The sequence below is a fragment of the Takifugu flavidus genome, chromosome 1, assembly GCF_003711565.1.
Source record: "Takifugu flavidus isolate HTHZ2018 chromosome 1, ASM371156v2, whole genome shotgun sequence".
Taxonomy (NCBI): Eukaryota; Metazoa; Chordata; class Actinopteri; order Tetraodontiformes; family Tetraodontidae; genus Takifugu; species Takifugu flavidus.
Window position 1 is genome coordinate 2,601,582 of NC_079520.1, and position 15,462 is coordinate 2,617,043.

At 46.6% G+C, this 15,462-nt stretch overlaps 1 protein-coding gene across 4 annotated transcripts; it reads left to right on the forward strand.

The window, feature by feature from the left end:
* The first annotated feature begins 94 nt into the window (after window positions 1–94).
* mphosph8 (M-phase phosphoprotein 8) lies at window positions 95–15,383 on the forward strand. 4 transcript variants are annotated; one of them, XM_057052634.1, is made up of 14 exons: window positions 255–541; window positions 1,531–1,692; window positions 1,985–2,998; window positions 5,035–5,131; window positions 5,301–5,552; window positions 5,707–5,829; window positions 5,945–6,033; window positions 12,983–13,123; window positions 13,210–13,296; window positions 13,433–13,587; window positions 13,687–13,838; window positions 13,960–14,084; window positions 14,162–14,245; window positions 14,610–15,383. In XM_057052634.1, the coding sequence occupies exons 1-14, from the start codon at window positions 443–445 to the stop codon at window positions 14,649–14,651; spliced, it is 2,622 nt and encodes an 873-aa protein (XP_056908614.1). In that variant the 5' UTR covers window positions 255–442; the 3' UTR covers window positions 14,652–15,383. The 4 variants fall into 4 exon arrangements, with proteins under 4 accessions (XP_056908587.1, XP_056908595.1, XP_056908614.1 ...); XM_057052607.1 differs by lacking the exons at window positions 12,983–13,123; window positions 13,210–13,296; window positions 13,433–13,587; ... (2 more) ...; window positions 14,162–14,245; window positions 14,610–15,383 and adding exons at window positions 7,533–9,858; window positions 9,958–12,624 and having other exon boundaries at window positions 95–541; XM_057052615.1 differs by lacking the exons at window positions 12,983–13,123; window positions 13,210–13,296; window positions 13,433–13,587; ... (2 more) ...; window positions 14,162–14,245; window positions 14,610–15,383 and adding exons at window positions 7,533–9,858; window positions 9,958–12,624 and having other exon boundaries at window positions 99–541; window positions 1,988–2,998.
* The last annotated feature ends 79 nt before the right edge of the window (window positions 15,384–15,462 follow it).

Consider the following 15,462-nt stretch of genomic DNA (forward strand, 5'->3'; position numbering starts at 1 on the left):
AACGTCCTTTTCTCACAACAAACAATCGGGGGCGTTCACGTTCATGGTGTAATAGGAATTTTTTTATTAAATTTGAAACGATGATTCAATTTTACCAACTAACAGCGTTACATATTTCCGCAACATATCTATTCAGTAGTGTTGAAAACGCAGAATAAAATGATATTGTAGACGCCGATAAGCTTGGTCGAAAACTATAAAATTATACAAACGCGCCGAGATTTTGGGAATGCGACGAGCAGCCTTGAACGCATCGCTCCAGAAGCGGGTGTAGCTGCCCTGCGCACGAGCTGCAGAGCTAGTGCGGTAACTACGGCCAGGTATCGGGCTATGCTAGCCAGCGTCTTCCCTCGGTTAGCACAGCTAGCGCGGCCTCTCACTACTTCTGTATGTAAATAGATTTATTTTTTTAAAATACGGAAACCGGTGCCGAAGTGTACCTATGGCGACTGAGCCTGACAGAATGGAGCCCATGGACAGTGAACAAGACGAGGAAGATGTATACGAAGTGGAAAGGATCATTGATATGCGGGTGGAAGAGGTACCGTTTAAAGTTAGCTCAATGCTATGTAGCAACAGTGCTAGCTTGACAAACATGGCTGGCATTGCCTTCTCTCCTCTCTCACGACGCTTGACCTCACCTACAGCAGTGTCCGAATATTTTCCGATAGCTTAACGTCTCGCTCTTATGCATTTTCCGTGCGCGTCTCTGATTTGCACCGTGCATTTTGCTCCAGCTACCCACGCAGTTACTGTTGTGGCACACTGTCCATCCAGTCTTTGCATCCTCTTCTCCAACTTCTCCTGTGATGTCCGCTCGCCCCTCTCCTGCTGGGGCCAAGGACGGGTTTATTTATTTATTTTCGTCGTTGGGTTTCTTTATGTGGTTTACCCAAAACCTCAACAGAGGAGGCATTTTGTGCACAAGACGCATTGCACTGTTGATTCTTTTGTGTGCAGAAGTGAACCCTCAACCTGGACTCATCAGCGTTGCTATAATGATGGACGCCTTCGAATTTAAACGGCACCACCTCATCTGGGCCCGTGTTCGATGCTCGGTGCTCAATAACAGCTCTGTTTTGGCTGTCGTGCACGGTTGAAATCAACCCTTGTGACACTGACAGGCTGTGCAATGTTAATCATTCTCGCAGAGAGGTGCCATGCTCCCTGTTCAGCAGAAACATGCCATTTTTGTCCGTCTTCCCAATATTTCACTTGATAATTCATGCAAGGACTGAATATTTTTTTTCAGTTTTTAATTCCTTGTGTGTTTATGGTGAAATGCCAGTCGCCACAAAGAGGAAACACCAGTTGGTTTTTGTTTGGTTTTTTAATTATTAGGGATGAAGACATTTTCCATATTTAGCAACTCCGCTACGTGTCATCGTGAACTGGTAACCTTTTATGAACTCCTCATCAGAATAAAAACAGCGAATGAGAGGAAAATAAGAGCCTTTATTTTGTCGGGTTAGCCCTGTTTGTATGCAGGCAGATTGGTACAGATGTAATTCTTCATCTTTCTTTTTTAAGGGTGAAGTGCTTTACCGAGTGCGATGGAAGAACTACTGCTCTGACGATGACACGTGGGAGCCAGAGGCCCATCTGGAGGACTGCCGTGAGGTCCTCTTAGCCTTTAAAAACTCCATGGCTGAAGCTAAAGTCAAGAAGGAGCCAGAAGCCAAGAAGACCACGGTGAGTTGAAGTTACTACCAGGTGCACACGGTGGAATCTTCCTGGCATATATTGATTTTAGACTCTTAAATTCCACATTTAACTAGAAGAACTAGTTGACAGCTACTAGCAAAATGAGTGAAAATCTAATAAGACTTTTAGTCAAATATTTGGTTGGATTCGGTACCAGTGAGGCATGATGAATTTCCTATTTTAACTGGGGATTTATGTTGCCGGTCATCTAAACTTTCACCCTTTATTCTCCAAAAATAAAAATGTATATTATTTTCATGACATTGTGTATTTCCGTCAGAAGCTGCTACCTATCAAGAGTGATGTCTTTGATGCCGATTCAGAGAGTGACAGCGACAAAGACCATCCGTCAGAGGCTCCTCCAAAGAAGAAGAAAAAGATCAAAGAGGAGGATCTATCTCCAAGGGAGACGAAAAAGAAAAAGAAAGACAAGCCGAGGGACGATGGCAGGCCTCTACCCGCACCAGACACAGATGAAGACGAGGATGAAGAGAAAGACCATCCTCCGTCCTCTCCCATCAAGGAGAAAAGGCCTGAACCAAGAAAGCAGCTGGTCGACTCTGATGAGGATGAAGATGACTCTGTTGCCTCCAAAAAACACAAAAAGGTCAAGACAAAGGAGGGAGGAAGGCAAAAAAAGGGAGAAGAGGGAAAGAAAAAGAGGGGGAAAAGGGAAAGGAAAATAGAGACTTCTGAAGATGAAGCGGCTGCACCTTTGGAAGAAGAACTGAGCGACGGCCCTTCGGAGTCTCACATGGACACGTCTGCTTCTACGGACACCACGGCCAGCTCTGCCGAAAAGACCCAGTTAGACAAGTATAAACAAAAGAAAGGAAAGTTGGAGGTGAAACCGCAGGGCATTCAGGACAAAAAGAAGAAAAGGTCCGACTCCTCGTTAAAAGAAAGCAGCCTCCAAAAACTAAAAAGCCTTACATCTAAAAACAAGGACGACGCTGCTCCGCACTCAGACTCCAGCGACAGCTCCACGCTGCACAAGAAATCCAAAAGCAAAGGTCAGGAGAGCACGTCGGCATCGTCCAAGGCCCCGTCTTCCACCGCCTCCTCCTCCTCCTCCTCCTCCTCCTCCTCCTCCTCCTCCTCCGCGGCAGCGAGCACCACCAAAGGCAAAGAGGACGAGCTGATTAAGGAGGAGGTGCTGGGACAGAAGGACGCTTCGGGCTCCACCAACCTGTTCGAGAAATTCCTGTTGAACTGTGAGGCCAAAGACCGAGTCCCACGCAGGCAGCCGGCACATCAGGCCCCTGCAGAGAAGAGCGGCAGTAAACCTGCAAAGGTACGGTTATCCTGTCTTTCCATGTGTCCAAAAACTCACTGGTTTCCTCCTGAACTACTCCTTGATTTCTGAGACAGTTAAACACTGATATAATCCATTTGATGGATCACGTTAGGCCCATTACAGTAGTGTGTGGCGAGCAGGCATGCGCCTCTCCAGACCCACGACCGCCCGTCTTGTCCGTCTTGACCACGGCTGGGGCCGGGAGGCGGAGCTTCTGGTGTTTTTCTTTTGGCTGGCGTGCACGACCTCTTACCGCGGGGTGTCCAGAGTGCGTTCCATCCCACACTCAAGGGACAACATCATTCACAGGGTCACGGACAAAATCCTGGCTCTGGAAAACCAGATGGGGCTAAACCAAGGTTACGGGCAGTATTGATAGTTGTCACGTGAGGGTTCAGCCCCCCCCCCCTCCTGCAGACGCCCCGCTTTATTTCAACCCGAAATTATTTCACTGCATACAAAATCAAGCAGTGTGTGACCGCCAGAGTCCGTTTGTGGACGTATTTACTGGATTCCCAGGCTCGGTCCATGCCTCCAGGGTCCTATAAAACCCCCCTCTCTGCATTCAGGGGCCCTCCTGAGGGCTACTGTATCCTGGGGATGGCGGATATTCCTGTATGTCCAGGCCTCCTGCTGTCATTACTCTGTTCAGAGATCCAGGGGAGGATCTAATGGCAGCCAGATCCGACCCACATCACGCCAAAGCTCGGCCTGTCATTGAAAGGGCAAAGGGGATTATGAAGGCCAGATGGCGAGCAACATTTTTCAAGGCCGTAAAAGTGTGGCCTGTGTTTGCAGCAAAGGTTGGGGCTTGCTGTGCTATTTCTTCTGCGCTATAACTTCTTCCTGAGCAATGGTGACACGATCGAGCCCTTGGAACAGACACGTGAGCAGCCCGATGACCACAGGCATCAATGCCAGCCACACCTGGAGTGTGAGGAGCATTTACCTGGGTGCAGTGTCGCTGCTATGTTGGCACCAAACCTCCCACCTGCGCCCTCCAACCATGACTATTATTAGGTAGAAGGTGGGGGAGGGAGCACACAAATCCACCAGTGTATATTTTCTTCAAGTGTTTTGTTTGCTTTTCTTTCAATGTTAGCAATTCAATTTTACATTGGGTAAGAAAACGATTCTTCTCTTTAGCTTGATCTTGCTAAACTGGACTTCCTCGTGGTTCCTTCAATAACTGATTACACCTGGAAACCTACACGATATGTGCGTTGATGTCTTCAAGATTCCTAAAGTCGAAATCTCATCTGACATCATCAGAGACACGTCCATCATTTTATTGACACCAAAATGAACATTTTTTTCAGCAGTTCTTTACAAAGAGGCCCAGCGGTCTCTCCCCTCTGGCCCTCTCCTCTCAGCTCCAGCAGAATTCATGCTGTTGCTACTGGTCTGGTTCTGGTTCTGTCTGACTACATCCTGTTTCTCAGCCACTGAATTGGGGGAGCTGGACTCAGAGTTGGAAGGGTTCTCCCTCGGGCTGAGCTACCGAGGCTGAATTGAGCAGCTGCCACCTATTTTCTTATCCATGAGGGAGAACCACTCCCATTTAAATTCAAATTAAACAAACATATTTCCCTGCAGGGGCGAGTCCATGTTTCAACAGTCGCCTCCTCGGGTCCTGTTGGTGGCCTTTGTAGGTCCCACGATGTAGAAATACTGACACTATATCTTCAAGCACCAAGCATAGTTGTTCGGCTGTTGCTTCATGATTTAGGCAACAGTATTTAAGACAACAGGTCCAGACTCCCACTTGCTTGCAGGTCAGACCAGTTTCAAAACTACAACCTGAGGAAAGAACTTGGACCTGCATTATTGGTAAAATGATGAGAGAACATAGAAAGGGTTTGACATCAAGTCAGGCATTATAGTTGGTAAAACAGCAACCATTCCTGAGTTTGCTGCATCAGGTGTCTTTGTTTGATATCAGTGACACTGATGCTTTTCATTGTTTTATTAATGTGTTGCACTTAAACAAGAATCTTGCTGAGCTTTTATTTATTATTTTATTCTCTCGATAGATGGTCGGAAAGATTGAGAAGCTCTCAAAACAGAACAAAGACTCTCCGACTCAGAAGCCAGACTTCAAGAAGATGGAGAAGACCAAGCAGTCGGATGGTACGTGTGGAGCATTGGCTCAATGCACAGTGCTAACCTTCTAAATCAGACTGCAGTGTGTCTGTTTCCGCCTGTACCTGCACTGGTGGGCTACATTCCCAAAGTGTACCGTCTGAAACTGGAGTGCACCGGTTGGCAGATCTGTCGGATTTATGTGATTCCCTTCTAGCCTCCAGATCTGGACAGAGCCACGGCTTCAGCCTGGACAGCGATGAAAGAGAGGGCGATGAGCCGGCAGTAAAGCAGAGGCCCGGAGAGGAGCGGAGAGAGCGCCCCGAGGAGACGCAGCGGTCCAGCTGGGAGAGGAGAACCCCAACAGACGACAGGAGGAGGAAGAGAGAGGACAGCGAGCCTCGACTCTTCATAGCGTGTGATGACAATCCGGATACCCAGGATCCACTAGAGGGCGCTGACAAATCAGGTATGACTGACAACTGCCACCGAGCTCGTGTTGAGCTACTGGTTTAAAAACCTTATATAAATGTGTCCGAGATGTTTGGAAAAGGCTTTTAAATTTAAGACGATCAGTCGGTGGATCAATGTACCTAAACCACCCTGAATTGTGGGCTCCGCAGACAAGGTCCAGGCAACTTTGAGTCTGGGAATGGACCTCAACCTGGACTGGATGACTCTAGACGACTTCCAGAAACATCTTAACGGGGAGGATGAGATCATTACAGGTCCACCATTATCCCCTAGTGAGTCTGTCTCATTGTTCTTTATGAGATAATATTATATCGTGTAAATACACCTTTAATAGTTTACTGTACGATTTTTTCCAACTATGATTTCTCTTTATTGTGTCTCTGTCAGGCGAGTTACGGGATGCTGTGAAGAGTGGACACTACATGACTGTAAAATTAGCACTTAATTCCAAAGAGGAATACAACTTGGACCAGGAGGTATGTTCTACCATGTTGGTCTTAATACACTAAAAAGGAAATCATACCAAACCACCTAAACATTTTTAACTTCATGTAGCAAATAGTTTTCATTAATACAAAACTCAGAATTGACAAATTCTCCCGCCTGCACCTTGGTTGTCCTCAGTGTGTATGTGAGTGTGTGTTTGGTGAAAATGTTTTAAAAGGTGTAACACACTGATGCATAAGATGCCAAAAATATGATCAAATATCTGATCTGACGTCTTCGACAATAAAAGTAAAAAAAACAAAAAACTTATTCAATAGCACATTTTTGAGTCTACTTGTGAAAAAGATCTAACTCGAAACCTTTGGAATCAGTGCAATAGTAAACGTTTGATTCACTATCGTAGTAAATATTAGATGACTAAACTACATGGGAACTAGACGTCAAGGAAATCTGACTCTTGAAGCTCTCCGGACTCTTTTCTATCTTGTCGTCTGTTACTTCACCTCTTCAAGACTACAAAATAGCATCAATTCTGTGCAAGGTAAGACATTTAAATATCTGTTAATTTGCTTTTGTAGTAATTTATTATTCTAACAGGACAGTTTAAAAGTAGTAAATGTAGTAAGTAATATTGACACCATTTTAAGAGCTCTTTTCAAGACAGGATTATGTAAAATTGTGCTCATTTACTCACCATTAAGCTTCCTTATAAGCCATTTTTATTTGATTGTGTGTTTCTTCACACACCTATACATATATATCCTGCCTGTGTTTTGACATGTTCACATCAAAAATTGTTTTTTTGCCTTTTTGCAGGTCGTCTTGACAGAGAAAGAAGTTCTTGAATACAAGAAGATGAGTCCTTTGAAGCAGGTACACACCAACTATGCTTTCAAACACGCATCATCTTCCTCTCCCATGATCTTAGCACTATGTAGCCAACTCCCTCTGGCGACCCGTGTTCAGGGTCTGACTTCAGCTTGGTGACCTAGTGAAACAGCTAATGTCTAAATGATTCATTTCCTGATGTAAATGGCAGAATATGTTTTAATGTCTGTACCTGACTTGGTCCTGAGGTTCTGTCATGTAAACCCACCACTGTTAAATCCATCTAGAGTGTGTGTGTGCAGTCAGAAGTAAGAAGCTTGTATTGATTCTCTTTTCATCCAACACCCCATGACTACATACGCCTGCTTAGACCATTGTGCTGGTTCCAATAAAGCCGTTAACTATTCCTGAATGGGTCACATGTGGTTTTTGTGCTGGAGCTTTGAGAGACCTTGGGAGCTTTTGCTGTTGATGTTGGGCTGAGTGATGCCTGACTTTGGGTTTGAATGAGCCTGGGTTCTGCGGGGCATTGCCAAGGTGCTGACACATCAAAACTGCAATCTGTCAGAGGCCACACAAATAAACATTAAATAGCCCCCTCCTCCCATATTTACCTTCTAAGAGATATCTGTTGAAGTTGCTCAATTTAACCAAAGGAAGTCTAGTTTGATGAGTCTCACGTATACTTGTTCTTTTGCAGGCTTATACTGTTGGTGACATGAAAACATTTGAAGGGGAGAGGAGCTTGATTGAAGAGAGAAGTTCAAGCGATGCTTTTAGATTCACATCTAACCTAGAAAGTACACTAGCTGAGGAGGGTGTTCCAAGACTAAAATACTTGGATGATCTATATGGTGACAAACCTCCTGGCTCCTCCGCCACAAATGACACGGAGCAACTGACACTGAGGGAACTCGAACACATCCACAAACGTGAGGAGGAAGTATCTGACTCAAATGTTGCTGCTTGTGAATCGGCTGAAATGCGGAGAAATGAAGACCCCCAGGAGGTAGAGGGAGAGGAGACGCCCGACGGGACCGGAGGCCTCTCGGCTACTTTGAGTTGTAACCTCGTTAATTGTGACTCAACCAAAAATGCAGAAATGGCGCTACCAAGCCAAGGGGAGGAAGATGGCATGTTGAACAGGCCGCAGTCACCAGAGGAACCAAGTCAAGAGGCGGAGAACGTGAAGGTCGTTCAGTCCGATGGTACCGATGAAGTTTTGAAGTCCTGCGCTAAACAGATCGCAAAAGCGCGGTTACATCGTCACAGAAGAGCCCTGGAGAGGAAAATCCCAATGAGATCCAGTTTAAGGCCTCGCAAGAGGGTGCTTGCAACAAAACTTCTGATGGAGGACGAGGAGAAGAAAGAACCAAGCAAAAAGCACTTCTGTTTATACTGTAAAATGGCTTTTAGCCAGCTGGAAAAGCATCTGGAAAAAAGGCACGCAGAGGAAACGGATGTGGCCCATGCCATACACTTTCCCAAGGGTTCGAAAGTCAGGCAAAGTTTACTGGACCAAATTCGCAATAAGGGGGATTATGCACGGAAATCTGAAGTTGTCAGAGGCGGCGTGGGAGAAATCGCTGCTAAGCAGCCAAAAAACGCCAACGTGTCTGTGCGCGACTCCCTACCGTGTCAGCATTGCTTCGCTTCCTATAGGAACACCGATTTATGGAGGCACGAGCAGTCGTGTAAGGTCAGGAAGGGATTTGAGCGATCCTCCGAAACCACAGGGAAGAGCGGAGCCACCGGTGCTGCGGCCAGAGTTCCTCCTGACCCAGAGTTCCTAACCGAAGGCTGCAGGGAAATCATTGACATCATGAATCAGGATGACGTCTCCCAACAAATCAGAAACGATCCGCTGATTTGCAAGTACGGTAATTCCTTGTCTGTCAAGTACGACTGCGACAAGTCTCAGTTTGCTCATATCGCACAAAGGATGAGGGAACTGGGACGGTTCGTCCTCGCGGTCAACGAGCTTGACAACAATGTGAAGTACCTGCATGAGATATGTGTCCCGTCCAGGTTTGAACTGGCTGTTGAAGGAGCCAAAAAGATGGGGGCGGTCGATCAGGCTTCCGGCCAATTCAAAACCGTTTCGCTGGTCTCAAAGATAGGATACGCTCTGAAGAGAGCAGCAGAAATAGCTTTTGGGGACAGTCGTATGATGGAGGACAGTGAAACCGAGAACAAACTGAAGAGGTTCTTACACCTCCTGGACACAAAATGGAGCACTTCTTTTTCTCGAAAAGCTCCGGCATCGTCCGTCAAACGTGAAATCAAGAAAGCGGATTTAGACAAATCAACTGTGACGGAAGATTTGATTAAACTTCACCGGTTTATCTCTGGGGAAGAAGAGGAAGCCAGGAGGGAGCTGAAAGAAGGGCCTAGTTTGTCAACTTGGAAAAAGCTCAGTGAGGCCACGCTCGCAGACATATGTTTGTTCAACAGAGGGAGGGTTGGAAATATTGGGCGAATGCTGCTGCACACCTACACCCACAAGAAGCAAAAGGGAGCCTTTGTGCCTTCAGCAGATCAGGTGAAGAAAAACACTAAATTAGAGCTCCACCTTGGGGCCCAGTTCACCAGGTTGGAGCTGGAAGGCCAGTTTGGAAGGAACACTCTTGTTCTGCTGACTGAGCGAATGGTTTCGTCTGTGGACTTGCTCATAGAACACCGAGAACAAGCAGGGGTCTCCAAAACAAACCCCTACCTGTTTGCAAGGACCGAGGGTCCGTCCTTCATCAGGGGTTTGGACTGTTTTCGTAGAGCGGCGATGGAATGTGGCGTGAAGAACCCAGAGGCTCTCCTCTCCTCATGTTTAAGAGAGCAGATCGCCTGTTGCTGGCAACTAATGAGCCTCAGTGAGCATGAATCACAGCAAGTTGCGTCACTGCTGGGGATCTCCGGCGAGGACTGTTGCAGGCTCTCGGAACACACCTCACAACTCGAAGAAATTAGCCAACAGCTGCTCAAACTGGACAGAACACTGTCGGCGAGCCCACCGACAACTGTCAGAGATGGTGATTATGCTTTGTTTTTTGGCTATTTACCGTTCTCTGCTGTTTTATGGGAAAGAGTTTGCGCTCTATAACAATTGTCCTCTGTTTTCCTTCACCCAGGAGCCGCACAGAAGTCGGCGTTAAAGAGAAGACCTTGGGCCGAGAAGGAGCAGGCCGCAGTGAAGCGTTATTTATGCGAATTTATAACAACCATGAAGGTGCCAGGAAAAAAAGAATGCAACGCTTGCATCGCCGCCGAACCGGATCTAAGCGGACGATCTTGGACAGACGTCAAAAACTATGTCCATAACACACTCCAGACAATGCGGAGGAGAAATAACCTCCAATACGCTGAAGGAAACTTAAACAGGAGTCCCAGAAATAGAATCCGAACCCCAAAGAAAGCGTTGGAAGACACCCACCTCTGCAACATGACGACGGTGCACCCAGACCACCTGAGGGAAAGTGCAGACTGCCTGATGCCGATGGCCCCTGCGATGGACCTGAGCGAATCGGCAGAGAACTTCTCCCAAGACATGAACCCAACTTATGCATCTTTATGTTCTACAAGTACAAATATTGTCCACGACACTCAGCCCTTAATTTCTTCCTTCACAGCACTAAATGCTACCGATACACAAGTTGTTCCGACCTTTACTCCCCGTAACACTACGAATGCACTAATGTCTGAGGCCTACTCCTCAGAGAGCAGTATTATTATGTCCATGTCTCCTTACGCACACAGTGCAATGCCGCCGCCTCTGTACGCAGCCCAGGACCCTTTAAGTTCACCCATGATTCCTAGTTTTAGCACGTTTAGTGCTCCGAGCACTTCAGTAATGCCCACTTTCACAACACTAAATAGTCCCTCGTCCCCGTTGCTGCCTTCGTTCTCCACGGTTCACAGGAATCCTCCCATGGTTTCCTCTTTCACGCCCCTAAACCACCCAGACGCGTCCGTTTATGACGACAACCCGCCCAGGGTTCCGACCACCGCTCAGGTCGTCCCTACAGCCCACGGACCCGGTGCTTCTGAGAGGACGCTGCATGTTCTGGGGAGCGCGGCCCCGTCCGACGCGGCCGCCGCCACTGAGAAGCCCCAGAAGAGAATCAAGCGCTTGTGGAGCGAGGAAGAACAGGCGGCGGTGAGGCGGCAGTTTGGAGATTTCTGTAAGCTGGTGAAAGTGCCAGGAAAAAGGGATTGTGACGCGTGCTTGGCTGCCGAGCCTGCTCTGAACAGCAGGACGTGGAGGGAAGTCAAATATTTCGTACATAACTCCATTCAGTCGATGAGGAAAAAAGGGCAGCCCGTCCACACGAAGCCGTGTGAAGGACCAGAACCAGAGACTCATCATCCAAGCGTGGAGTGGGATGGCCCTGTGTACCTGTCCTTGTAAATATTTGTAAAGGACTTGGTAGGAAATGGATTTGAGAGGCATTGGAGGGCTTTGGCTTTATTCACAAATGACTTGGCTCTTAGGAATTCAGGAACCGGTGCTGATAAATCATGCCCTGACTGATCGTAACCACAAACTGCCCTGGAATTTTTCAAGTAAATGAACCTGTAGCTTTGGCCAGTTTACATGCGCTGAACCTAATTTCCTCATACCAAGGGTTGTCCTCAGTTATGCACTAATCTGTAGATGTGTGATCATCTAGTGAGCCTGCCATGTTAGAATGAGACTGACACCGTGACTGAACAATCCCCTCGTGCGTGATGATGCTAACATTCAAGTCGATGTTTTCTTAATATCACGCCGCGTCTCATCTACACAATACACAGAAACAATTTTTACAGCATGTCTCCCCAAAATACCCAAATGCCTGATCCAATAATATTTGTTGTCGTAGCCCGTAGCCCGACTGGTAGGTGTCCCTTTAAAGCCTTAGCCGTAGAATAATAATGATCATTAGCTGCGAGTCGATACCTCACTATAGATATTTCCGTTGAGGCTTCTGATGATGCTTTTTCATTTTCTTATGACAAGACGGCGTCATATTTTTGCTTTACTACACACTCGTAGGGCTTTTTAGTAGTGTAACATATTTAATGTACTCCCATTTAAGCTAGCAGGCACTGCACTGGTCCCATTTGTGTTTTGGGTTCTTACATCTGGGTGCTTGTGAGATTCCCGTCTGTTTATGTTTCCATGGTTATATTTCTCTTGTATAGTGATGATCTCCGTAAATACGAGTCTCATCACTTGTGGAACGCTACCTTACTCTACCTTGGCCCGTAAGCCCTCTTTTTAGTTTTTACATAAAATGCCGTCTACATTTAAAATGTAAACATCCAGTACTTTAACGATTTAAATCACAGTTTTGTGAAAATTGGAGTTTTGGGGGTTTTATAACCTAATCATGGAGGCCCTGTGGCCTTTTGTAGGGCAGATTTACACGCATCACATGGTCGGTTTATTTATTGTTGCATATATTTGTGACTGACAAATGTAGACTCGTGCGTTCACCCTTTCACGCCAAAGCACTTAAACAGAGCCCATGGAGGTTTTGAGGCTCGTCCCGTGTCATTTCCTTCTTTTCACCTCAGATACATCGATGGTTGTAAAATGAATCTGTTCAGGGTTTATAGGAATAGTTCACCATCCTGACACTACTGTTACGTGAACTGTAATGTTGAAAAGTAAAACTTTTCTTTTTCCTTGTAGTTGATGCATTCTTTGCTGCTGTTGTACAAGCTCGGCGTCGCCCTCGGGGCGCTCTGATGCCTTTAGTTACTGCTCCTTGTCAATTATTGTATGTACAATAAAATGCATTTTGAATACAGAACACCTGGGTGTTAAGAGTAAACCAGATGTCCTCGTGGATCTGAATGCACTCGTCTCCTAAATCCTAATATTTCACCTTGAGTGAGGACAGTGCAGTGGGTGTAGGCTCATCGGGTTCATCTTTATCGTGGATTACAACCTAACCTGACATGATGTAACCTGCAAATCAAATTCAGGAGCCCGAGACTCTGGAATTTTCCTAATCTGGAGAACAGATCTGCTCGTCTGTCCACCCTTCACAAGGAATAACGCTTGAGAATCGGCGTGATCGCAGCCGCCCGCCAATAAAACACAGTTATTTTTACCGAGTGAAATTTCCAGTTGATGTTGAAGCTTTGTGTGGCTCCATGTGTCTGCAGGACGTCAGCGGAATGTCCCTGAGCATGCTGGCAGCAGCGGGGGGGCACGACGACATCCTGCGGCTGCTGATCAGGAAGGGAGTGAGGGTGAACAGTCGGCAGAAGAACGGCACCACAGCCCTGATGCATGCGGCCGAGAAGGTGGGGCAGCCTCTCACCTGAGACCCACTGCGGTAGCCTTTGTGGTTGGGCCTTCTCAGTTATTGTCACTCTGAATTATCTTTCAGAATTTCTTGACAACAGTTGCCATCCTGCTGGAGGCCGGATCCTATGTCAACGCTCACACTTTAGGGGGGGAGACGGCGCTAATGAAGGTAAATGCCATTGCGGCTTTCATCCTAAAATGACGAGCTAAAATGGGTCTCCCCATCATCCAGCTACACTCCTGCGCTCTGTTGTAACAATCAATAAAGTCGTATCTTAAATTTAAATGACTTTCTTTTAAATCAGGCTTGCAAGAGGGGGAACGCTGATGTAGTGCGCCTCCTGCTGGAGAATGGGGCCGACTGCAACATTCTGTCCAAACACAAGAACACAGCCATGTACTTTGCCAAGCTCAGCAACAATCTTATTGTGTGTGACCTCATAAAGGACCATATCAACATGTGAGTGCTTCTGTATCGATCCGTGAGGAGAAAATCAAATATTTCCATCCAGTTTGAGAAGGTTGTCAAAATAAATTCTGGGCTCTTTTTTTGCCTCAGTCTGTCCAGCGTGGCAGAGGACACCATCAGAGCGTACTTTGAGTCTCATCTGGTCCTGCTGGAGGCCGTCTTTCCGCTTGCCTGTCATAGGCTCTGCGAGAGCCCCGACTTCTCCCTCGAGTTTTGCTTCAAGTCACAGCCCCAACCCGAAGGTAAAAACCCAGACTTCCAGTTTACAGGATCACAGCAGGATCACACCACAGATCTGAGCTGATTTGTTGTCAATAATCTATCCCAGCTTGGTCTCACCTCTTTTTCTTCCTCCCACTCCAGGCTCTGGCATCCTCCTCTTCATCTTTCACGCCAACTTCTTAAATGAAATAACAGCCAGGCTCTCCGGGCCCTGCAGCGTTCACGCCGTGGTGCTCAACGACAAGTTCCAGCTGCCCATCTTCTTGGTTCGTTCTTGATGGAAAAATGCACCGTTAAATATTGGCGAACCTCATCTAAAGCGTCCCTTGTTTCATTTGCTCAGGACAGTCACTTCATCTACTCGTTTAGCCCGATTCCAGGCATCAACAGGCTCTTCATTCGTCTGGCAGAGGCCCCGACAGCCAAGGTGATGCACAGGCGGCAGCTCGCACAACCACATCGCAACAAACTTATGGAAAGAAATCATTTTCGCAACCCGCTGGGGCAAATGTCAGAAATCTGACAATCGGAGGTGTGAGGGTGATTAAAGCGTGTGCAGATACACAGCAGGGCTTCTGCGACTGCACCAGAATACACAGGGAGGGTGGTGATCTGGGGGGTTTCCCTACACACACACACACACAGAATGACACAGGTTACAGGAACAGTGCTGTAGCGGCTCGGGCCCCTTCAGGCCTCTGTTTTAAGTGGATTTTGTGTGTTTCGTAACAGGCCGATTGTGCTGGGGGTGGTCACCGTTCTCATTTTCTCGACCTTCTCGTTTCTATCAGGTGAAGCTCCTCATCTGTGCATATAGAGTCCAGCTGCAGTGATTGTTGCCGATCTTCCCGTCGACACGAGCAGGAAGATCTGTCTTCCACGAGAGGAAGAACTGGCGATCTCACCGTGATGCTGAGGGCAAGCTGTGACTTCTGGAGCTCACTGGTGATGGCTGAGTCTTGTCTGCGCCTCAGAACATAAAGCACAAGTGTGAGGATTCCATTTCCTGCTGACGTCCCACTGGAAACAGAGCTGTCCTTCCTCTTTATCCCGTGCCTTTCTTAGAGTTTTCACCTTTTGTCAGCGTGGATGTGATGATGTTTTGTCTAGAGCTGAATGAAGTTTGGGGGTGTTTTTTGAAAGGGGGGGTGCATTAGAAGGACTTGTTATGTGAGTTTTTTACATGTCTTCAGACTCAGACGAGGCATTTAGTTGTGTGACCTGAGTAAAAGCAACAATGTTTTTGGTTTTTCTCTGCCAAAGGGTTGAGTTTGGATGTGGAATGTGACTGTATTGCTATCAATTCTATAATAATTTTGTTTAAATTTAAAATTTGGTAAATTTCTTTGAAATAGAAGGTCTGTACACTCAGTGCAAAACATTTAAATCTAATTAAAGTGGCTCATTTTCCCCTTTTTTCCCCCCACACATTTAAGATGACCTCAAATATATTGAGTGTTTTAGCATTTTGTATCTGATGGTGTGAATTGCTGTGTATATGTTCTGGTTTGTATATATTCACATTCTCTATATAAATACGTTCATAAATATAGTTTTAAAGTGGCGGTCTGACCTATTTGGAAAATCTTCATTGTATATGGGCAGAATTGTCCCAGTTTATTTCCAGCATATTTACATTGCACT